The 18,455-nt window shown below is 57.5% G+C and overlaps 6 protein-coding genes across 6 annotated transcripts; 3 read left to right on the top strand and 3 right to left on the bottom strand.

Annotated features, from left to right (window-relative positions):
* Positions 1–185: 185 nt before the first annotated feature.
* Positions 186–1,132, top strand: L226DRAFT_617784 (uncharacterized protein). Its single transcript, XM_067687085.1, has 5 exons — positions 186–291; positions 355–538; positions 605–713; positions 776–880; positions 943–1,132. Exons 2-5 carry the CDS (start codon positions 423–425, stop codon positions 1,102–1,104), a joined length of 492 nt encoding a protein of 163 aa, XP_067528575.1. The 5' UTR covers positions 186–291; positions 355–422; the 3' UTR covers positions 1,105–1,132.
* A 386-nt stretch (positions 1,133–1,518) lies between these two features.
* Positions 1,519–4,711, bottom strand: L226DRAFT_576779 (uncharacterized protein; the record flags this gene model as incomplete). Its single annotated transcript, XM_067685442.1, has 15 exons — positions 1,519–1,752; positions 1,818–2,002; positions 2,057–2,265; positions 2,320–2,511; positions 2,564–2,998; positions 3,060–3,363; positions 3,427–3,495; positions 3,549–3,656; positions 3,713–4,041; positions 4,091–4,125; positions 4,183–4,217; positions 4,272–4,324; positions 4,382–4,548; positions 4,606–4,624; positions 4,680–4,711. 15 exons carry the CDS (start codon positions 4,709–4,711, stop codon positions 1,519–1,521), a joined length of 2,406 nt encoding a protein of 801 aa, XP_067528576.1.
* Positions 4,712–5,300: 589 nt separating this feature from the next.
* On the bottom strand, positions 5,301–7,167 carry L226DRAFT_541080 (nuclease Le1). The gene is made up of 14 exons (XM_067682001.1): positions 7,040–7,167; positions 6,970–6,985; positions 6,837–6,917; positions 6,708–6,777; positions 6,591–6,656; positions 6,452–6,535; positions 6,387–6,391; positions 6,293–6,328; positions 6,174–6,242; positions 6,105–6,111; positions 5,969–6,054; positions 5,705–5,908; positions 5,560–5,631; positions 5,301–5,493 (listed from the first exon to the last, which is right to left on the bottom strand). The coding sequence occupies exons 1-14, from the start codon at positions 7,123–7,125 to the stop codon at positions 5,410–5,412; spliced, it is 966 nt and encodes a 321-aa protein (XP_067528577.1). The 5' UTR covers positions 7,126–7,167; the 3' UTR covers positions 5,301–5,409.
* A 2,915-nt stretch (positions 7,168–10,082) lies between these two features.
* On the top strand, positions 10,083–15,174 carry L226DRAFT_517649 (WD40 repeat-like protein; the record flags this gene model as incomplete). Its single annotated transcript, XM_067678520.1, has 7 exons — positions 10,083–10,661; positions 12,422–12,512; positions 12,562–12,688; positions 12,735–13,029; positions 13,076–13,097; positions 13,145–14,539; positions 14,591–15,174. Exons 1-7 carry the CDS (start codon positions 10,113–10,115, stop codon positions 15,172–15,174), a joined length of 3,063 nt encoding a protein of 1,020 aa, XP_067528578.1. The 5' UTR covers positions 10,083–10,112.
* A 218-nt stretch (positions 15,175–15,392) lies between these two features.
* On the top strand, positions 15,393–16,083 carry L226DRAFT_541083 (uncharacterized protein). The gene has a single exon (XM_067682002.1). The coding sequence runs from the start codon at positions 15,501–15,503 to the stop codon at positions 15,915–15,917; it is 417 nt and encodes a 138-aa protein (XP_067528579.1). The 5' UTR covers positions 15,393–15,500; the 3' UTR covers positions 15,918–16,083.
* A 336-nt stretch (positions 16,084–16,419) lies between these two features.
* Positions 16,420–17,970, bottom strand: L226DRAFT_369965 (uncharacterized protein). Its single transcript, XM_067674299.1, has 3 exons — positions 17,780–17,970; positions 16,710–17,728; positions 16,420–16,640 (listed from the first exon to the last, which is right to left on the bottom strand). Exons 1-2 carry the CDS (start codon positions 17,821–17,823, stop codon positions 16,711–16,713), a joined length of 1,062 nt encoding a protein of 353 aa, XP_067528580.1. The 5' UTR covers positions 17,824–17,970; the 3' UTR covers positions 16,420–16,640; position 16,710.
* Between the last annotated feature and the right edge of the window lie 485 nt (positions 17,971–18,455).

Raw genomic sequence — 18,455 nt, forward strand, 5'->3', positions numbered from 1 at the left:
AATCGGAGTCCGGACGGAAGTCCGGATAAGGCAGGAGGGAAAGGAGTAGGGGTGGTGACGTATTAGCCGGGAAAGGGGGGCGGAGTTCAGGGGTAGTCGGGTCGGGGTTGTGTCGGAGAGGCGGCAGGGCGGACTTGGGCACGGGATGTGACATAACCACTCCGTGTTGGTGACAGGGTTTAGTTCAAGAGGCTACGCTCTGCGCCTACCTGCTCTTGCACGTCCTACCTGATTTCACTTCTGGGAAGGTGCTGAAGGGCGCCGTCGTAGCTCCTTTCCTAGCAGCCTGCGGTGAGACACCGTTTTGTCGGAGTATCCTGAAGCGATCATCCCGCTGACCGTGCTTGCATGTAGTTTCTGCCCTCTTCCACGTGAAGGAAACCTGTTTTCCGGGGGACATAATCCTGAAAAACGGCGAACGTATGCAACGGACGTGGCATATGAGGCTCTTCGAGCCTCGCGGGATAGACCCCACCACCGGCAAGTTTATCTGGCTCTCACACAAGGTCGCGCTCGTGGTTCTGGCGCTATGGGCTTGGTACGTGTGCACGTCGCGATTCTACTATCGTCCAATCATTCTGACGTGTATATTGTCGCATCACAGGAAACACCGGCAAAGTCTCATCTACACTCTCAAGGGGTCTACGGAAGCGGGATACGGATGGATCATGTCGCTCCTCATTATGTACGCGATACCCCCGGCGGTCATGGCGGTGCGTCGCTCATACCTTCTCCACCGCATTGGACACGCCCGTGACTGACCCGAGCTGCGCAGGTCTTGCAATACGCACAGAGCTCATTCAACGCCTTGAGTTCGACTAGTCCTTTGTGGTTATACGCCCTCTTCTGCGGCATTTACGCCTTCGTGACCCCGCTTCTGGTGCGTCGCGCGTTCCTGGTGCTCATCTTCGGACGCCGACTGACGCTGTTGCGAATTTCTAGGATATCTGGATTGGACTCGTACTGATTGTCCAGAGGCTCAGGTTGCCGGACACCATCCTCCCGGTTGCGCAAGAGAAGGAGAGTCGTGATGTATCGGCGGTATCGATTGCCCCGAGTCAGGCTGATTCCGGCGGTTCGTTGGGATGCTGCGGTATCCGGTAGCTCGATGTCCTTTGAGAAATGAGAAATCCTCGGGGTTGCACTCACGAGACGCGTGAAGTCTCGAAAACAAGCCAGCAACGAGCTAGCGCATCACACGTAGCCTCGTCGTCACTTTTGAAGAGCGCAAACGACCCCGGCAGGTACCTCAAGGCATGTAAATAGTGTATGTTGACGATGGAGGGAAAGTTCGCACTTGATCTTCATCGGAGTACTTGCTGCGTCGGAGGCTAAACAGGTGGGGAGACAGATGATCGAGGGGGAAAGAGACAATCTCATCTATATGGTAGGAGGCGTTAACGGAGAACATGGATGGCGAGCGAGATCTTGCGGCAATAGATTAAACACGGAGACGAAGGATGCAATGACGTACGTAGGAAGAGCAAACCAGACCGACGTCCCTCTGATGGACGGATGCTACACCCTGAAGTTTTCCAGCTCCCTTCTAATCTTCTCCAGCTTACTACGTCTATCCAGAAGGCGCTTCCTGGTCTCTGCGATCGTAGGGTCCTCAGCAACTAGCTCTTGCAAGCGTTGCGATGCGTCCGCGCTGCCGATGTCGAGCTTCTCGAGCAGGTACCCTTGTATACTGTTGGCGAATCCTTCGACCAGGTCCCGCTGAATTGTATTCGGCACTACGTCTATGATGCGCTGAAGAGCAAAAAGTGCGGAGACATCAGCGCCGATACGCGAACCCACAGAACGAAGGAACTCACCTTGTAAGCCACTTGGAAGTAACTCCGGACGCCGGCCATGACCCTCAGCTCGTCGTCGAACTCGGTTGGAGCCCGATGATTGCCGGGATGCAGGATACGAGGGAGATCTGCGACCACAATGTGCCGGTACTTGGTCATAGTACGTAGGACCTTGACGGCTTCCTCTTCGCGGTCCCGCTCGTATGCTGGAGTGATATCTGGGGTCAAAAAACACTGGTAGTGAGGAAAATGCGGCGCACCTGTCGGCGACGGCGATGGACTGAAGTCATGCGAATACTGATACCGTCCAGCGTATACACGCTGATAGTGGTCCAGCCATTGATCGTATGTCGTTCCGAGATGATGGGCATTTTGGGTCCAGTACGGAGGTTCCTCTCGTTTCAAGACTTCGTCGAGCTTTGCTGTGCAGCGACCGGCAGACTCCTCTAGGTGGTCTCGCAGAAGAAGTCTGACAAGGGGAGAGTTAATATGCCTGTAGTAATAGTGAATCTATATCACGTACGCTACGTGCTGCTTCAGCAGGGGAAAGCGGTCAAAATGTTCCTTGATCCGCCCGTCGAGGACTCCATCGACAATGCCTTGGACTTCGGTGAAACATTGGCGCGAAGGAGTGGTCCACGTCTTCACGAACCTCTTGATCAGCTGGACGTTGGCCTCGTAGGGAACGTACGGGAGGATCTCCCAGCCCGTGCATCTGCGACGGACGTCAGTCATCGAGTCGAACACAGTAGTACTATTATGCTCACTTCTTGATCATGTCTCGGACATCGCAGATGCTGATGAAGTCCTCGTCGTCCTTGACCAGTACCAGAGTTTTCCGTCGCGTCATTTCGTCTACGTCAATCGCGTACTTTCTGTCCATCTGATCCGCGCGATCATCGTCCTGCCTCTGGAAGTCGGGCTCGCCGGGGTCCCTGTAGTCCTCCGGTTTCTCGAAAGGACGGAAGTCCGGGGCGGTGCGACGGATCTTCCACCGGAGGGCTCGATACGCGTCCCGACTGCCATGCACGAACGACTTGTCCTCGCTGTGACCGTACACAACGGCCTGCATGTCGGTGGAGAACTTCGAGATCCACTGGACCACCTCCGCAGTGCCGTCCGACAGAAGCTGGGGTAGATTGCCAAGCTCGCACAGACAGCGCTTGAGCAAGTTGCTCGCCTGCTCACGCAGCCTGGGAATTCTGCAGGGTACAGATGTTGAGTTTCTGTCTAACAATGACGGAGGACGGTAATAGCACTCACGCTTCGTCGAGGAGCTTCATCAGGAGCCGACTCAGGTCGCGCACGAGGGCGTGAACTCCGAGACGCTCACGATGGTGCCCGCCCACATCCTTCCACGGAGCGACGACTTTGAAGACCTGGTCCGCGATCCTTTGCAGTTCTTGAGCAGCAATACCGCGTTCCCGCTCATCGTCCTTTGGCAGCCTCACTGCGTAGTATCCCAGCTTGAGCCGGTGCTTGTCGCTCTTCCCCTCGAATATCTCCTGCCAGAGCTTTCGCTTGCTGCTTGACCCGCTGTCCACCATGTCGGCTTTGGTGACGACGCCTGGAGAGAGATGGCATTAATGAGACGAGAACATCGAGGCAAGGACGGTGAAGAGAGACTCACAGATCGTGCGTTTGCCTTCCGGGTCCATCTCCCTTGCGAACCGCATAGCTTTCTGGTTCTCCATCTCATCTGCCAAGGGGCCCGGGTAAGTTTCGAGTGCGAGTAGAGTGTGATGTACATACCGTCTGCGGGCGCGGTCACTAGAATGATCGTGGAAGACGGTGAGATGTATTCTAGAGTCAAGTCATCGACCAATTGAATCACGTCGGTCCGGTCATTCTCGATGAGTCCTAGAATATTCAACGCATAAGCCCCAGATTCTGCGAGTAACGACAGGCGAACGCACCCGGTAAGTCCACGAAGGACAAGTCCGTGCCATCGGGGTCGTCAATATTGATGACGACCTTGCTCTTGGTGAACGACAGAACTTCGGGGTCGTTTTCCGTGTCCGTGAGCGCCCTGATCTCGTCTCGGCCCTTGCCCTTGAATGTGTCTACGGAAAGGTGGGGACAGAGGACTGCGGCTTGGGCCCGTCGGATCCACAGCTCAACTTCATTCTTGTTCCGAATCTCGGGGCTGAACGACTCCTCGCCCGTCACGATGCCATCGCGTCTAAGAGAGACGGTGCACGACCATTGGGTCGCTTCCGTCGAGATATTGCATTCCATCGGGCACCTGTTCTCCTTGTCAGCTAGTACGACCCGGGTTGTATTTAGCAGCTCACCTGGTGCAAGTACCGGCATCTCGGGGTACTTTGATCTATAATGCTATCCTCAGCGGGCGATCTACTAGATGGAGAAGGGAGGAGAGACAGACCCAGGTGACGGCCTCGACGAGCGAGCTCTTCCCGGCTATCTTGCGAGTCAGCGTACGTGGCAGCTATGAAAGATGACGGCGGAACCCACCCGACTGTTTCCCAATGACGACAATCCTGGGGATGTCGAGTAACCCGTCCGCCCTGGAGAGCGCGGATCACATGAGTACTGGATCAGCGCGTCGAGACTACACCACGTACCCGAGTCTGTTCAGGGAGCGCGCCAGGGCAAGAAGCTCTCTCCGCCTACGCGCGTACTCGCTATCCCCCAGTGAGCCACCTTGTTCCTTTGATCCTTGGTGGCCGTTCTGCAAGCCAGGGTCAGGTTCGGGATCCTGTGAGCCGTTGCTTGATGAGCCCCCAGTATTCTGACGACGAACGTCAGTGATCAAGCATGGAAGCAAGGCAATTTCGATCTGGCCTACCGAACTGCGCCTGTTTCGTCTGGTAGGACATAAGCATGAGCTGATGGCAACCCTAGCACTGGGACGAGACGCACCTGCCAAACATATTTCCGAGGGTTGCAGACATTGAGACTCGGATGCGAGGATGGTGAAATTGAGGGAGGTATGTCTAATCAGTGATAGCGAGCAGTTACATTTATAACGAAGCCGCGCCCGCGATCGCCGTCGAGCGGGTCTGCATCTCTGCAGCTGCGGTAGCCAACAGTCGAGCTGAAAGAGACTCTCACGTACGAAATCCGGCTTGCCGCCACGTTCCGAGAAACATCGTGTCCGTATACCTGCGAGATCGCTCTCAGAAGCTGCAGCTGCGGTAGCGCCTGTAACGGCAGGACACCTATAGCGTGACTCCCATGCGTCTTGACACGGAGCGCCTCACGCCGGAATCCTGGAGGGCGTTTGAGGTACTGCTTTCATACGAACTGCGAGACTTACCAGCTTCGTCCCTACGTGGCTACGCCTCTCTCCAACTTCGCCGAGATGTCGACGAAGCTGAACAGGGAGTGCAGTGTCGACTCACGTATGGCAGAGCATCCCAACGGCGCGCTGACTGTACGAATCACGGTCGAGCTTCCATGAAGCGTGTCAGAGCGTCGAAGACTCCGAAGAGTCTCCCATTACGACAACAGACTCGGAACTAGAGCTTCACACCGCCGCGAGGTGTTGTCATCACAAACCTACAATGAATTCGCACAGTGATCACTGCCAACGTCTCGTATCACGTCATAGGATTTTCTTCCACGAAGAGATGCTCGGTCGCCCGTCTGCTTAGGGTAAGTTCGTCGCTCCATCGAACAACACGTTCAGCCACGCTGCCAGGCGGAACCCCTGCTTCGCCAGCTGCAGATCGATCTGCACACAAGTCAGCGGATAGTAGATACCATGCGGAGAGAGAACGTGTTTCGGACGATGACTCACCACCGGGATCGCCTTCGCGAAGTAGGTCCCGCTGCACAGGTCCTCTCCAGTCGTGAAGTCGAACACGACCGACTTTGAAAACCCAATAGAAAGGCATATTAATAGCTCAGCGTACGGCGCGAGCGAAAGGGAGTGAGGGACGTACGCAATCGAACGCATTAGACTCGGCCGCCCATACCAGCGGGCACGCGAGTGGAGTGATCGCCTCCGCGGCCCGGGAGTGGTGGGCATTGACGAGCGCCTTGAGCTCTCGCTCGAGGATCTCGCCTGGCGGAGAGCGCTTGGACAAGGGTTCGGTCGGAGAGGAGCAGCTGATCCAGGAGGCTGCTTCTGACTTGAACGAGCCCGTCTGTGGCAAGTCATAGTAGTGAGATATCACACATAGGGAGGGTGAGATGCGTGTAAATACCTTGATCTCAGCGACGAGGTCGTTGGCGTACTGCTGCGGGGTGCCCCCGTGGCTCTGGTCGATGTGCTTGGTGACCATCCCGGTATCTATAGTGGAGTTAGCATATTCCCTTCCGAGACAACGAGAAGCGGCTCACCCCAGACCTGACAGAGTATCGATATGTTAGCTACCGGTGTAACCACATTCGGAGACAGAGACTGCGTACCGCGTGCAGGTTCGTGGAAGACTCTCCGGAACACTTCGCAGATATACCGTTACCACCTTCCTCAATTGCCTATTGAACCGTCAGAAATGCCTGGCATGACTCCAGGTAGGCGGACATACCTCGACGTGCAGTGGCTGGCCAATGTCACCGATGAACTACCAATGCAGCGTGGTCAGACTCGTGGATTCATTGAACAGACAGCCCTACGCGTACGTGATCTAGTCCACGGTCTCGGCAGTCAGTGCAACGTTCTATCATAGCTAGAAGCGGGCACGTACCGATGAACAGCAGGGCCTCCAGGATCTGCTCCTTGGGCAGTTTGGTATTCACGACGCGCGTGGTGTAGTTCGCAATTGCCGTCACTAGACAACACCTCAGTCCCTCCTGCGAGAACGAGATGGGACATACACGGCTTACGGATGCACTCCCCATCCCCGCAATCACGCTTCTCGTTGACTGAGCAGGAGCCCGTCATGGGAGAGTCTGCAGAAGGAGTGAGAATACGTGAAGTAGGAGAGGATCGCGACGACCGACCTTCAGCGTCCACGAAGTGGAGGTCCGCCGACCACTTGAACGCAGCTTCGCCCTTCACTTGATCGGCCCACTTGTAAACCGCGCCAGTATTCAGTAGATAAGAGATGATGTTGAGTATGGGACACTCACGATAGCGGCGGGGCCGAGAGAGAAGTTCCAAGTCGCATTCAGGGTCGAGTGCACGAACGTAGCGGCTTTGGGTGCGAGAAACTGGAGATGTCCGTCAGGCGGAACCTACGAGTATCGGAGTCACGGAACAAACCTGTTCGGCGACGAAGCTGTGACAAATTTTCAGGACTTCAGTAACCACAAGGTTAATGTGCCCGACGTACCCAACCGTTTCGTGGCCCAGGTTTCCCCAAGCCCGTACACACAGAGCCGCACCAAGCACCGAGAGTATGTTGGCGAGACGTGCCATGACGAATCCGTGTCGATGGAATGGTAGACTATGTGTTCGTCTCGCACAACGGGAGCCATATATACTGCGGCGTCAGCAGGGGGTGCGAGGTATCTAAAAGTAGATCCGATCAGTCCATGCGTGTATTCCTGAGAGTTTTCACGGGGCTCACCTTTACAGGGCGCACGTGCAGCGAGATGTCCTGAACAATGTTCCAAAGCAAGCTTGTGCCATATGCTGACAAGCCGTGAGGGGAACAGAACGTGTCCGGGCATCAGCCGGGAGGAGAAGAAGGAAGGGGGAGATAGTGTCGGCCTCGACATCGAAGTCTGTCCAGTTCATGAGTCTCGACGTACCTAAGATGAGTCATGTTGTCTTCCCGTGCAAACGTGCGCGACTTGGACCAGACAGCGTGGCAAAGTGCATCTTCGATAGTCGGTCAATCGTGGGTCGCGACTCGCGATGGTGCGGACGTGGGTGACAATTTTCTTGGATAGAATCCAACGGTCAGTGCACTTAGACGTTAAGTTGACTCATAGATGTACCTTTCGCCCGCGTCCTACAGTCCTCATGCACACCGTCAGCGGGGACCCGTCGTAGTAAGTCGCTCATCGTGGCGGAAGAGTTCACGGCGACCAGCGTCACCACCTCATGGTTACTAAACGCCCGTCTCGCGTGGCATGGCGGCATCTTCCGGATGCTGCAAAGCGGCGCCGAGTGCACTGACCTCTTCTTGACTTAGCCTCCCTCTAAACTACCACGCTGACAACGACAGCCTGAGGAACACCGTCGGAAAGACGGTATCGGGTTACACACTGCATAGAGGGGTCGGGGACGAACTCTCAGCGGGGCACTACACAATTCGCGTTGATATGCTACCACTGGAACGTCGAGGCTCGGGGCCACTGAAGGCCATTCAGAATTCTCGCTCCACTCGGGTAAAAGATGTGAGTCGTTCCCGTTCTAGCTGCACGCTATACATAGGAGATCACAAGACATTTATAGCTACGACATAAGGGATTCGCCGAATTCCATATCAACGTCATGCCAAAAGTTCGCTCATCCAAGTTGCTGCAGCCCTGCCACGGGAGCATGCGCAACGACGACGAGGGCAAGCTGAGACTGCGGACCTCTAGAGAGGGTCTTTGAAGGACCACTAGCCTGGAATCCGGGGCTCAGTGATATAACCTCTCGCTACTGACCTGACGGTGGTGGCTAAACAATTTCATGCCGACTATCCCGAGCTTCTAGGCTCATGTATGTAGGAATGATTACGACACACGCACCGGAGTTGGGTTAATCGCACTCGCGGAGCTTGCGCGGGCTGTCTGTGGTGTCAGCCATTTCACGGCCGTTTCCGAGTACATTAGACTTGAGACACGTACCCCGGGTGCGGGCGGTTTACCTCGGGATGAATGAATGTATTGGATACGAATCTGTGGAACTGGTGTGCAGAACTTTCATCCCGTTTTGGATCCGTGACCTACTAGGCGCTTCTGTTCAGCACAAAAGCTGGTCGAGCGACTCGCATCCGCTGCAGGAAGTGTATCCAACCCTCAGCCTAGTAAGCACGACACCCTACTCACCACTCATGAGCTCACCGCGTTTCTGACTTCCCCTCCCATGCCTTCTTTCCAGAATGCGTTTAACAAAGCTTGAACTCGTATACCTCGCGGTTGTAGCCCCTACCGTCCACAGTGTCGCCGCCACGCCGGACTCCCTAGAACTACGCCAGACGGCCTGCACCCTCGGCACGCAGTGCACAATAGACACCGATTGCGGCCCGAGCTGCACGTGCCCCCACATCACCCTGGCAGGGCATACTTACGGGGTAAGCTTCGCTCTACTAGTACGCTAGTGAGACAATCCTCGAGGCTCACACTACCGCGCTTCGGCGATTCTAGTTCTGCGTGAGGAAGTGCGTTGCCACTGCTGTGTGTCAGACGCACAGCGACGTGCCGCACTAGCTTCCAGGCTAATGTTGGTGCACTGGCCGTCGACATTGACGTGGTGTATCATTGCGTGGCGAGCACTGCGTTTGCTGTGAGTGCCATCTGTCGTTCCGCGGTTAGGTTTGTGAGCGCTGACCTTCGTACTTGCAGGTTTGCGTCCCTACTCTTGTACCTGGACCTGGGGTGTGAGCGGTGGGAATGTCGCTCGATGCTGGAGGTCAAGTTCGAGATGTGATTCGACTTGGAGTATTCTCGTCAGAATGAAGTCGAAATCTTTGTATGTAAGGGTAGGAAGAAACGGGAACGAATTGATATGGAATGGCTCGCCATGACTGTTCCAGCATGAATATTCGTCTCGCTCAGACTGTACGTGATCGGCGAGGTTCTAGCTGAGCCTTCTGCTCGGTTCAACCCGGTCGGTAATGAGAGGTCCCATCGTGTCGGAATGGTTTGTGGCCTTCAAATTACCGGATGGCCAAGAGCCAGTGCATCGTAAATACCCCAAATTTCGATACTTACAGACGTTTCTCCACTCATGATTACTTGCGGCCCTCGCGAGAGCCTGTTGAAGAACAAACTGCGGGCCTTACAAGTTAGTACCGAAGGGCAGTTAACTATAATAGAGGCATTATGTCAAGCCCGCAGACAGATACCAGAGTGAAACGGGGAGACTTGCAGCGGAGAAGCAGGACACGTCGGAGCAGTCGAGGTTCAAGTTGGTTATCCCACAGACGCTCGAGTCGGGTACCAAAGGCGACGGCTTTACCCGGATGGTAATTGGCTCGAGATGGCCTGCAGTGTGCGCGTAGGCGTCGACATACTGAATTGCAAAAATTTAGAGTTACACCTAATTACAACGTGAATACTGATGGGCGCAAGAAGCCCCCCCGATGAGAGCGCAAGTTCAATACATGTTGAGAAGTCAGACACGGGGATTCGAACTCCCGGCTCACAGCTGTCGCGTGAGAGGTTACACGTGCTTCGGGCCCGAGGGCGCGCAGCTTGTGCTGCTCGCTGCCTTGAACGGCGACGAGACTACTCTGCACGTCGAGCTCGATGGCGCCAGCGCGGCGCAGAGTATCGTATGTGATCCCTCCACCTTCCGACCCGCCTCCGCGCCTCCAACTTCCTCCTCACGGCATTCCTCGTAACGGCTCTGTCGGACCCTTGCTCCTCCCCGGGCTGCACACTGTCACTCCTCCACCCGCCACGCCCCGGTGGGCGCAGCATCCTCGACATCGTCTGGGGGTCTCATGTCTTGCTCTGGACACGTCGACGCAGCTCGTCGGTCGCGCGGCTCCCGAAGGGATCCTGTACACCGGCGGTCGCGATGGACTCGTTATCTCCTGGGACCTGGGCATCCCCATGAAGCGTCGCGCGCAGCGATATGGCGTTGCCGGGCAGAGTCTGCGGCGGTGGGAGGTCATGACGAACTGGGCGGACGACATCATCGAGGAGGAGGCGGAGGAGGGCGACGAGTATCGCAGCGACGGCGACGTCTTGGGCGAGGTCACAGGCAAGACACGGCGCCGGATACCCCAAGACAGCGCGATACCCTACGAGGAACAGTGGGAGACCGACATGGACGCGTATCATGCTCTCAAGGTATGTCTTATTCGTGTATATCTTCATATCTTTCTATGCGATTCTGCGCTATCAGTCCGTGCTTCGCTGAGGAACTGCGAGGTTTGTCCGGCAGATAGTACTACGGACGGTCTGCCGGATACTGAGCCGAATGCTTCAAGAATATGGTCGAGTGACCACTTGAACGCGCAGATGATGTGCAGCTGTACGAAGTATCCCCTGCCTGCCGGGACAGCGAGCCCTGAGGCTGAAGGTCTTCGACCCATCCGGACGCACAGATGATCCTGCGCTGAAGGCGTTTGGGACGGCTCGACGTCGTATGCTTTGCACCCCGCACGTACTCGTTTGGGACGGCTCGACGTCGTATGCTTTGCACCCCGCACGTACTGAGAGGTGCGGTGCGACTGTTGTTCTATGACCAGTATCCTCGGCCAGGTGTGCCGTACTGGCAGGTCGTCATGATCACGCGGGCAATTCGACGGACAGTCTGCCGGACAAAGGACAGTGAGCCGGACGCTCCAACGAAGCGACCGGTCAATTACTACAACGCGCAGACAGTAAGATGAACGAGCCGCTGTCAGGCAGACCGTTTGCTCAACCGGACTGGCCTCGAGCCCAGTCTCCTGCCATTCCTTGTAACGCGCGCGCGCATTCCGCCCTCTTGCGCCCCTCGTCGCGCGCCATCCCATTGCATTTGCTTGTTGCATTTGCTAGCCTACGATTCCAGCGGGCGTTCGGGCGGACTGTCCACGAGACAGAGTTCCTGGTTGATCGGTGGTCGATCGGGTGTTCTCGCCACGCTAAGAGTGTTCGCTGGCACTCGACACTTGCCACGGTGCAGTTGAACTCGAAAGCTGACTGAAGACTGGGGTCAGTGGCCGGGGCAACCCTGCGCTCAAAGCGTTCGAGCAACTGACATCGGCGAGGGCTTGTGCAGAGCACGCACTACTGGGATCGTTCCGGAAGCACCCCTCCGTCGTGGACTCATCGTGACGAGCAACGTGTCAACGCATATTGCGTGGTGTACACGTTCGTTGATGTGTATGAGGTCGCGTTCACCTTCGTCGATGCTTCGCGAGACGGTGCACACGTCTCGTCCTCTGAGCTCTCACGGAAAGTCTTGTTCGGCGACTCGCTCGTCCCGTGCACCGTGCGAGTCATAGGGCCGTAATATTGGCAGTATTGTGACCCGTCCATATGCCTCTCCCCGTTGGCCGCCGCAGCTGTAGCCCGAGGCGCACCCTGGCAGTCCCACCAACCCACTGGACGATCATATGAACTGGAACCGTTGACCAAGTGTACTGTATGGGTTGGTGTTATCGGCAGGGTCCGTCCGCTCGTCACTCGCGCGTGGCGAGCTTCGCGAGAAACACGTTGTTCACACCCTTTTGTACGATGCCCCATTTCACCAGGAACTCGCGCCAGATAAGCGCTTTTGCTGGCGGCGAAAGCTCACTGATGTGCAGCGCGATATGAAAGCGGGAGAGGAATGCTTCGTGGCCCAGTACGCGGAGGGCCGGACAGATGAGAATGTGATGTGCGGACAGGCAGTAGCAAGCGACATGCTGTCCATGACCGCGCAGCAGGTGGCAGATACTGGCGGAGGTTCCCCGCTGACTTTCTGGCACGTCGGAACGAGATGCAGCCCTCTGCGATCCGGTTTGTGGCTGGCGCACATACGAGCACGCTACGCCCTTTTTTTTGCTGTTTTGCACTTCGTCATTCTAGTCCAGTTCCGACCGTCCCGTCTCTGCGTGAACCTGACCACGTCTCTTCGCCAGTCGCATCCACCAACGACGCACTTCCGTCAAGCCGTCCAGATGCACCCGGACTGGATCAACGATATATTACTGTGTAATTATAATCAAACCCGTGCGTCCTCTATTTTTCGCCGCTAAGCCTGACTAACAGCATACTCTAGTCGTATCAGCTTCGTCCGACGGTACGATCCGGGCTTGGTCGCCCCACGCCCACGGACAGTCTACTCCCCTTCACGAGCCTACCATCATAGGCACCCACACCGACTACGTTCGCTGCCTAACATACTGGTGAGTCCAATCCCACCTCTCTCCCCAGTCGTCTCACGTTGTGTAGCCGTGAACAGCAGTGGTTCGCGTCCGGCTCGTTCGACCGCACGATCAAGCTCTGGGACTTGGCGTCCGCTACTGCCAAGACCGAGCCGCTGATCACTCTACACCCGCCAGAGGCCGCAGGCCCAAAAGCGTCCATCTACGCCCTAGCCACCGACCCGTACGGCTCCGTCATCGCGTCCGGCTCTCCAGAGCGCGTTATCAGGATGTGGGATCCGAGATCGGGCAAGCGCATCGCGAAGCTCGTCGGCCACACGGACAATATTCGTGCCATCCTCATTTCCGAGGACGCCAAATACGTGAGTGCTCTCCAGCGTCGAGTGGACGTGTCTGACTCCCACCCAGTTGCTCACAGGATCAGCAGATGGTGCGTACCCGTCCAAGCGAGAAAGATGCGAGCTGACGCGTTTGCAGCATCCATCAAGCTCTGGTCTCTGTCCTCTCAGCGCTGCCTGCACACGTTCACGCACCACACCGAGTCTGTCTGGTCCCTGTTCTCGTCACATCCCGCGCTCGAGGTCTTCTACTCTGGCGACCGCTCTGGCTTGGTGTGCAAGGTCGACGTCGAGGGCTGCGCAGACGTCTCCGAGGGCGAGTGTATCGTGCTCTGCCAGGACTCCGGGTCGGACCGGCCAGGCACGTCTGGTTCAGAAGGGATTAACAAGATCGTCGCGATGGACGACAACCTCCTCTGGACGGCTTCTGGAAGCTCTAGCATCAAGCGCTGGCAGGTGCCACCACGGCGAGCTGTACGTGCCGCCGCGCTCAGCGCAGAGGGCACGTTCGAGAGCTCAGTCTCATCTCCACCCCCAGTCGAGTCTGCTCGGGAGTACTACATGCAGCGGAAGCGCGACTCACTTGATCTCTCTGGCTCCCGCGCAAAGTCGCCTATGCGGTCGACATCTATCACTCGGGAAGGGAGCACCGGCCCTCTGGCATCCAAGGCTCATCGCGTGTCTCTCACGCCGTCCGCGATCTCTGCGACTGCGAGCGCCATCGCTGACCTCGAGATCGATCCTGACCTCGAAGGAGAGCAGACCTGGTACGGTATCCCTTTCGAGAGTCTCGTCCGCCTGACATCACCAAACGACGCTGGATTCGGCGGGATGCTCGCCCCGTCACTACGCGGGCACGACCCAGAAATCGCGACACTGTACTCGGCGGCGTCGGTGCTCAGCGTTCCGAGGATGGTGCGCTCGCCCGTGCAGAATATCTTTGCCCAGTCTGGCGGCCCTCGCTCGCAGAGCCCCATGCGCAGCGATACGATCCACTCGCGCACGCGCCCTGAGGAGAACATGACTATCCAGGCGACACCCCGGTCGAGGGCGGCGTATGATGTTCGGGAGGTCGCTGCCGACGCGATTCCGCTGCGGCTGGACCCAGATGAGGTCATCCATGGGGACCATGGACTCGTCCGGTGCGTGATGCTGAACGATCGCGTGCATGCGCTCACCGTCGATACTGCGGGAGAGGTCGCTGTGTGGGACGTCGTGCGCGGAGCGTGCCTAGGTTGGTTCACTAGCGAGGAGGTCGCCGCTGCGAGCTTTTGCGGTAGCGATCAGAGCGTGAGTGTGGCGGGCGGAAGTGCTGATGGGAGGAGCGTGACGGAAAGGCATAGAAGTCCGAGGGAAGCGCTTGAGACCGTCCGCGAGCGGATCGAGGGAGAGGCGGTCGTGTCGTCGTGGTCGTCGCTCGATACCAAGACTGGTGTTTTGACTGTTCATCTGAACGAGAAGTGCTTCGAGGCGGAGATCTACGCGGACGAGGCTGGGTACGGTCCGGAGAGGCAGTTCAGCGAGGAAGCACGACGTGAGTGGCCCGTTGCATGCTGCTTCGCTTGTTGCTGATTTCGTATCTTAGTCAACATCGGGAAGTGGGTCCTCCGCAACCTCTTCTATGGCTTCATTCGCGAAGAACAGCGCCAAGCCGCTCGTCGCGCCCGCGACCGCGACCATAACGGACACGACTCGTCCTCGCAACACCGTCTCCAGCGCGGTGGCGCGCCAACACACATCGACATTAACGCTTCCAGCTCGACTCCGAATGCTCGAAGCCGCTCCTCGTCAGACGTCTCTGCGCGAAGTGCGACCTCCCAAGGGCCCCGCAGCGCAACTATCATCTTATCTCCTAACATGCTCCCTGCTGTGTCCCCTTCCATCTCTTCTCATCCGCGCTCGTCGCCGCTCATGACTCCCATGATCCCCTTACACGGCGGCCTCCGCGACTCTGCCTTGTCTCCCATCCCTCAATCACCGAGCACGGCCGAGGTGTGCGGTTCATTCGGCGAGGGGCGTGTGCGGGACAGGTCTGTAGTAGGTAGAACAAATATATTTTGTTGGAGACACCTACAGCGCGAACATGGTGGAGCGGCGTCGCTTGCGGCTCGGTGTGTTTGGCGGGAAAAGATCTTCCAGATCGATCAGCTGCCTCTGGTGAAGTTCTGAGGAGGATACCTCCCGGGGAGCTTCGAGGATAGCTCCCGGGGAGCACCTCTGTGGAGGATACCCTGGGCGCACTTCTGCGGAGGACACCCTGGGCGCACTTCTGCGGAGGATAGCTCCCGGAGAGCGACTTCGAGGAGACGTGGTGGGAGGACTCGAGGGCACAGGATCGAGGGCACAAGAGAACTCGGGGCCCGGAGGACTCGAAGGACTTGCGGAGGGTTCGAGAGGCGAGATGTATTCACTGCAGTACATGTATGTAGTACACACAAGTCGACCACGGTCAAGGCTGGACAGGAATTTACTCGATATATTTCGATGGTAACACGATGCGCAGAGATAAAAAGAGCCACTCCGGCGGAGAGAAGCTGCGAAAGCGTCAGAACACGCGCGCGCACCAGCGTGAGGTTACCCGGGAACCTTCCGAGCCTCGGGTGCTTGTATCCGCTCTTGCCGAGCATGCGGTGCTCGACTCTCGCGCACTCACCCTCTCGCCTCTCGTTCACGGCTGTGCGTCAGCTTTTGTATCTACTCGTCTGACAGTCCCGAGATCTCGACTCTCGCTAGCACCCGGCTTTGAAGACTTCATGCGACGGACTCTGGGTGCGGCTTGTGGAGAGGGCGGAGGTGGCGGAATACGGGAGGGAATGCGATCAGAGCTGGCACTAGGACAACAAGGTAAGTTTGTCACATACCGTCTCCTACCCGCTTGCATGCAGTCAAGCGAGATCTGCAACCTGCCTTGAAGACTTCACGCGACCAACTCGGGGAGACGGGCGCAGCTTGTGCACGACGTGCGATGGATGTCAGAAGTGGATTAGGGCACGGAGGTAAGCACATCTTGACAAGTTACCATCCTCATCCCGGTGTCGCGCAGCCGGCTCGCTCCTGGCTCCGCGTTTCGTCTGCAAACAGACTCATTCAGTAAGCTCGTTTGGAGTGCGGACGGTCACTTATCTTCAGCGTTGCGTGACTGACTCTTGCCCCGGCGCGGACGACGCGTGGCAGTAAGTCTGACGACTTACCCCGCTAGCTCCGACTACGCTCGCGGCCGCTCTCACCCGACACCTTGTCCCGGAAAGGTGCGTCCTGAGTCTTCAAATTTCCTGCGACCAGCGGCTCAGCAATGACTCAAACCACATCCAGAACGAGCACGTACCTTGCCAGTGTCGTGTACGGCCGCGTGAAGGTGAGTATGGCTTCTGCGCTGGCATTCCGGGCAGACTTGACGTTGCCGGAGTGATGTGTACATTTGACTCTCGGAGAAACTCTCGTTAGCTGTTTCTGAGCGCGACCAGCTGCTCACGGCCCTGGAGGATTGGACTACGCGTTCATCTCGGCTGGAGGAGCTCTCGGTAGCATTGGATGATGTCCGGGACGCCGAAGAGGAGATTGAAGAGTTTCCCCCGTCGCACCCACTTGAACACAGGGCGCACGCGGTAGGTCCAGCCTCAGGCTGGAAGGTACGTCTGGAGACCTCTTCCGTTAGATGTCCGTCCTCCCGCCGAGCATGACATATACGTCGTACTGACACTCACCTCAGATTCGCGAGATATCATTGATGAAGGCGTCGCGTCGACAATGATGTCCGAGGCAGAGATCGAGCACGAGATGGCCAAGGACGGCGGACTCGCGTTGCCGTCTCCTGCGGCGACACCTTCGCCAGCGGTTGCATCCCCAGTCCTCGCCCTGCATCTGGCGCAGTCCCCAAGACTGAGGCGTCCCTCGTCCCGTCCCCGGTGCGTTCACGCTCTCCATCCTCCATTGGCTACCGCTCCTGGTCCGGAGAGGAACTCCCTGGCGTCCGCATCGAAGACATCCGCGTCGTCGTCCTCGACGAACCTCAAGGACAAGGATCTGCACGAGTAAGCGTTGGGTTGACGTGAGCGTTATGAATGGGATGCGGGAGGAAATGCGAGTGCGAAGACGCAGAAGGCGGCTGAGGCAGGGGTGGCGGAGGGAAGCTTTGGTCGCAGGAGCGGTGCTCGGCCCAGGAGACGTCGACGGCCGCCGCTGTGTCCTGGCCGGTGCGACAGTCGCGTTGGATGCAGAAGCTGAGACTCGACCGGAGTGCGACCATGTGAGGAGAGTAGACTGCTGTTCGTGCATCTCAGAAGGGTTTGAGGCCGTAGGTGGTGGAGCGACGACTGCGACTGCGCAGGCGAGTTGAACACGTGGCCTAGAATCGTCGCCTCGACTGATCGCCTGTACTGGCCCTCGTGAACATGGAATGAGACTCGGAAGTCCGCGGGCGAGCAGGAATGTCGTCAGCAGGGTTCTGTGGGCTGACGGCAATGAGCTGAGCGCACCGGGTGTCGTGGGTGAAGATGGGTTAGGCTCCCCATCTTCCTCTTCACCATCCGCGACAGCGCCGTCCTCGTCCCTCGCAGTACCAACAGATCGCACATGGCTTCGCCGCTGCGATCCGGGAGCAGGCACGATGCAAAGAAGTCGACCTCGAGCGAGTACGACGTGGAGCAGAGGCCGCTCGGACAAGATGTCCGGTAGGTAGGCCCACAGAAACTGGTTGCCTCGTTCGTGAGGCACCTTGACCGTTCTGCGAGCAGGTGAGTACATACCACGGAGATGACATGCTGGTACCACTCACCGGACTAGGAACGAGACGTAGAGGAGGTGGGCATTGGGAAACATAGGTCACGGATCGCACGGGAGTTGCGTGACCAACAGCAGCCATCGCGCGTCCTCGAGTAGGGCCGGTTGCAGGAGAAGTGCGGGACAAGCCGGCTGTCTGTCGTGCTGGCATGTGCGACTGTGCGAGATGTGTCGCTGAGCCGCTCCTCAGGGACCCGGTTGCAGAGATGAGATGGATTATGGGAGGTGCTGTGGACGCGAACACAATGCCGTCCGCGTGAAGCTGAGAGGATGTGTTGTGCGGATGTGGCTGGGAGCGACGGCGGAAGGAGGGTGAGAGCGAGAGCGTGTTTGGATGGGACACGGGGGAGAGAAGGGGAACCGCTCATGCTGCGAACCGCGATGGCGCTGCACGCTCGGCTGTCAAGCGCAAAGCGAAGGGTTCGGTGACGGTAAGCAGATCCAGTCTCGGCCCCGGATGGAGCCCGAAGTGTCATCATTCTTTTCTTATGCTCATCCCGCTGTCCGTCAGTGCTGTACTTGCATGTACAGTGGTCAGGGCTGCCTGTGTTGCCACGATACTTAGGAGATAGCATGCAGTACCGTACAGCGTAGTTAGGGCTCTGAGTGTCCGAACTCTTGGGGAGTCAATGTGCACTGGCATGCAAGTGAAGGGCAAGGGAACTAAAGTT

The sequence above is a fragment of the Lentinus tigrinus genome (assembly GCF_003813185.1).
Source record: "Lentinus tigrinus ALCF2SS1-7 unplaced genomic scaffold L226scaffold_78, whole genome shotgun sequence".
Lineage (NCBI taxonomy): Eukaryota > Fungi > Basidiomycota > Agaricomycetes > Polyporales > Polyporaceae > Lentinus > Lentinus tigrinus.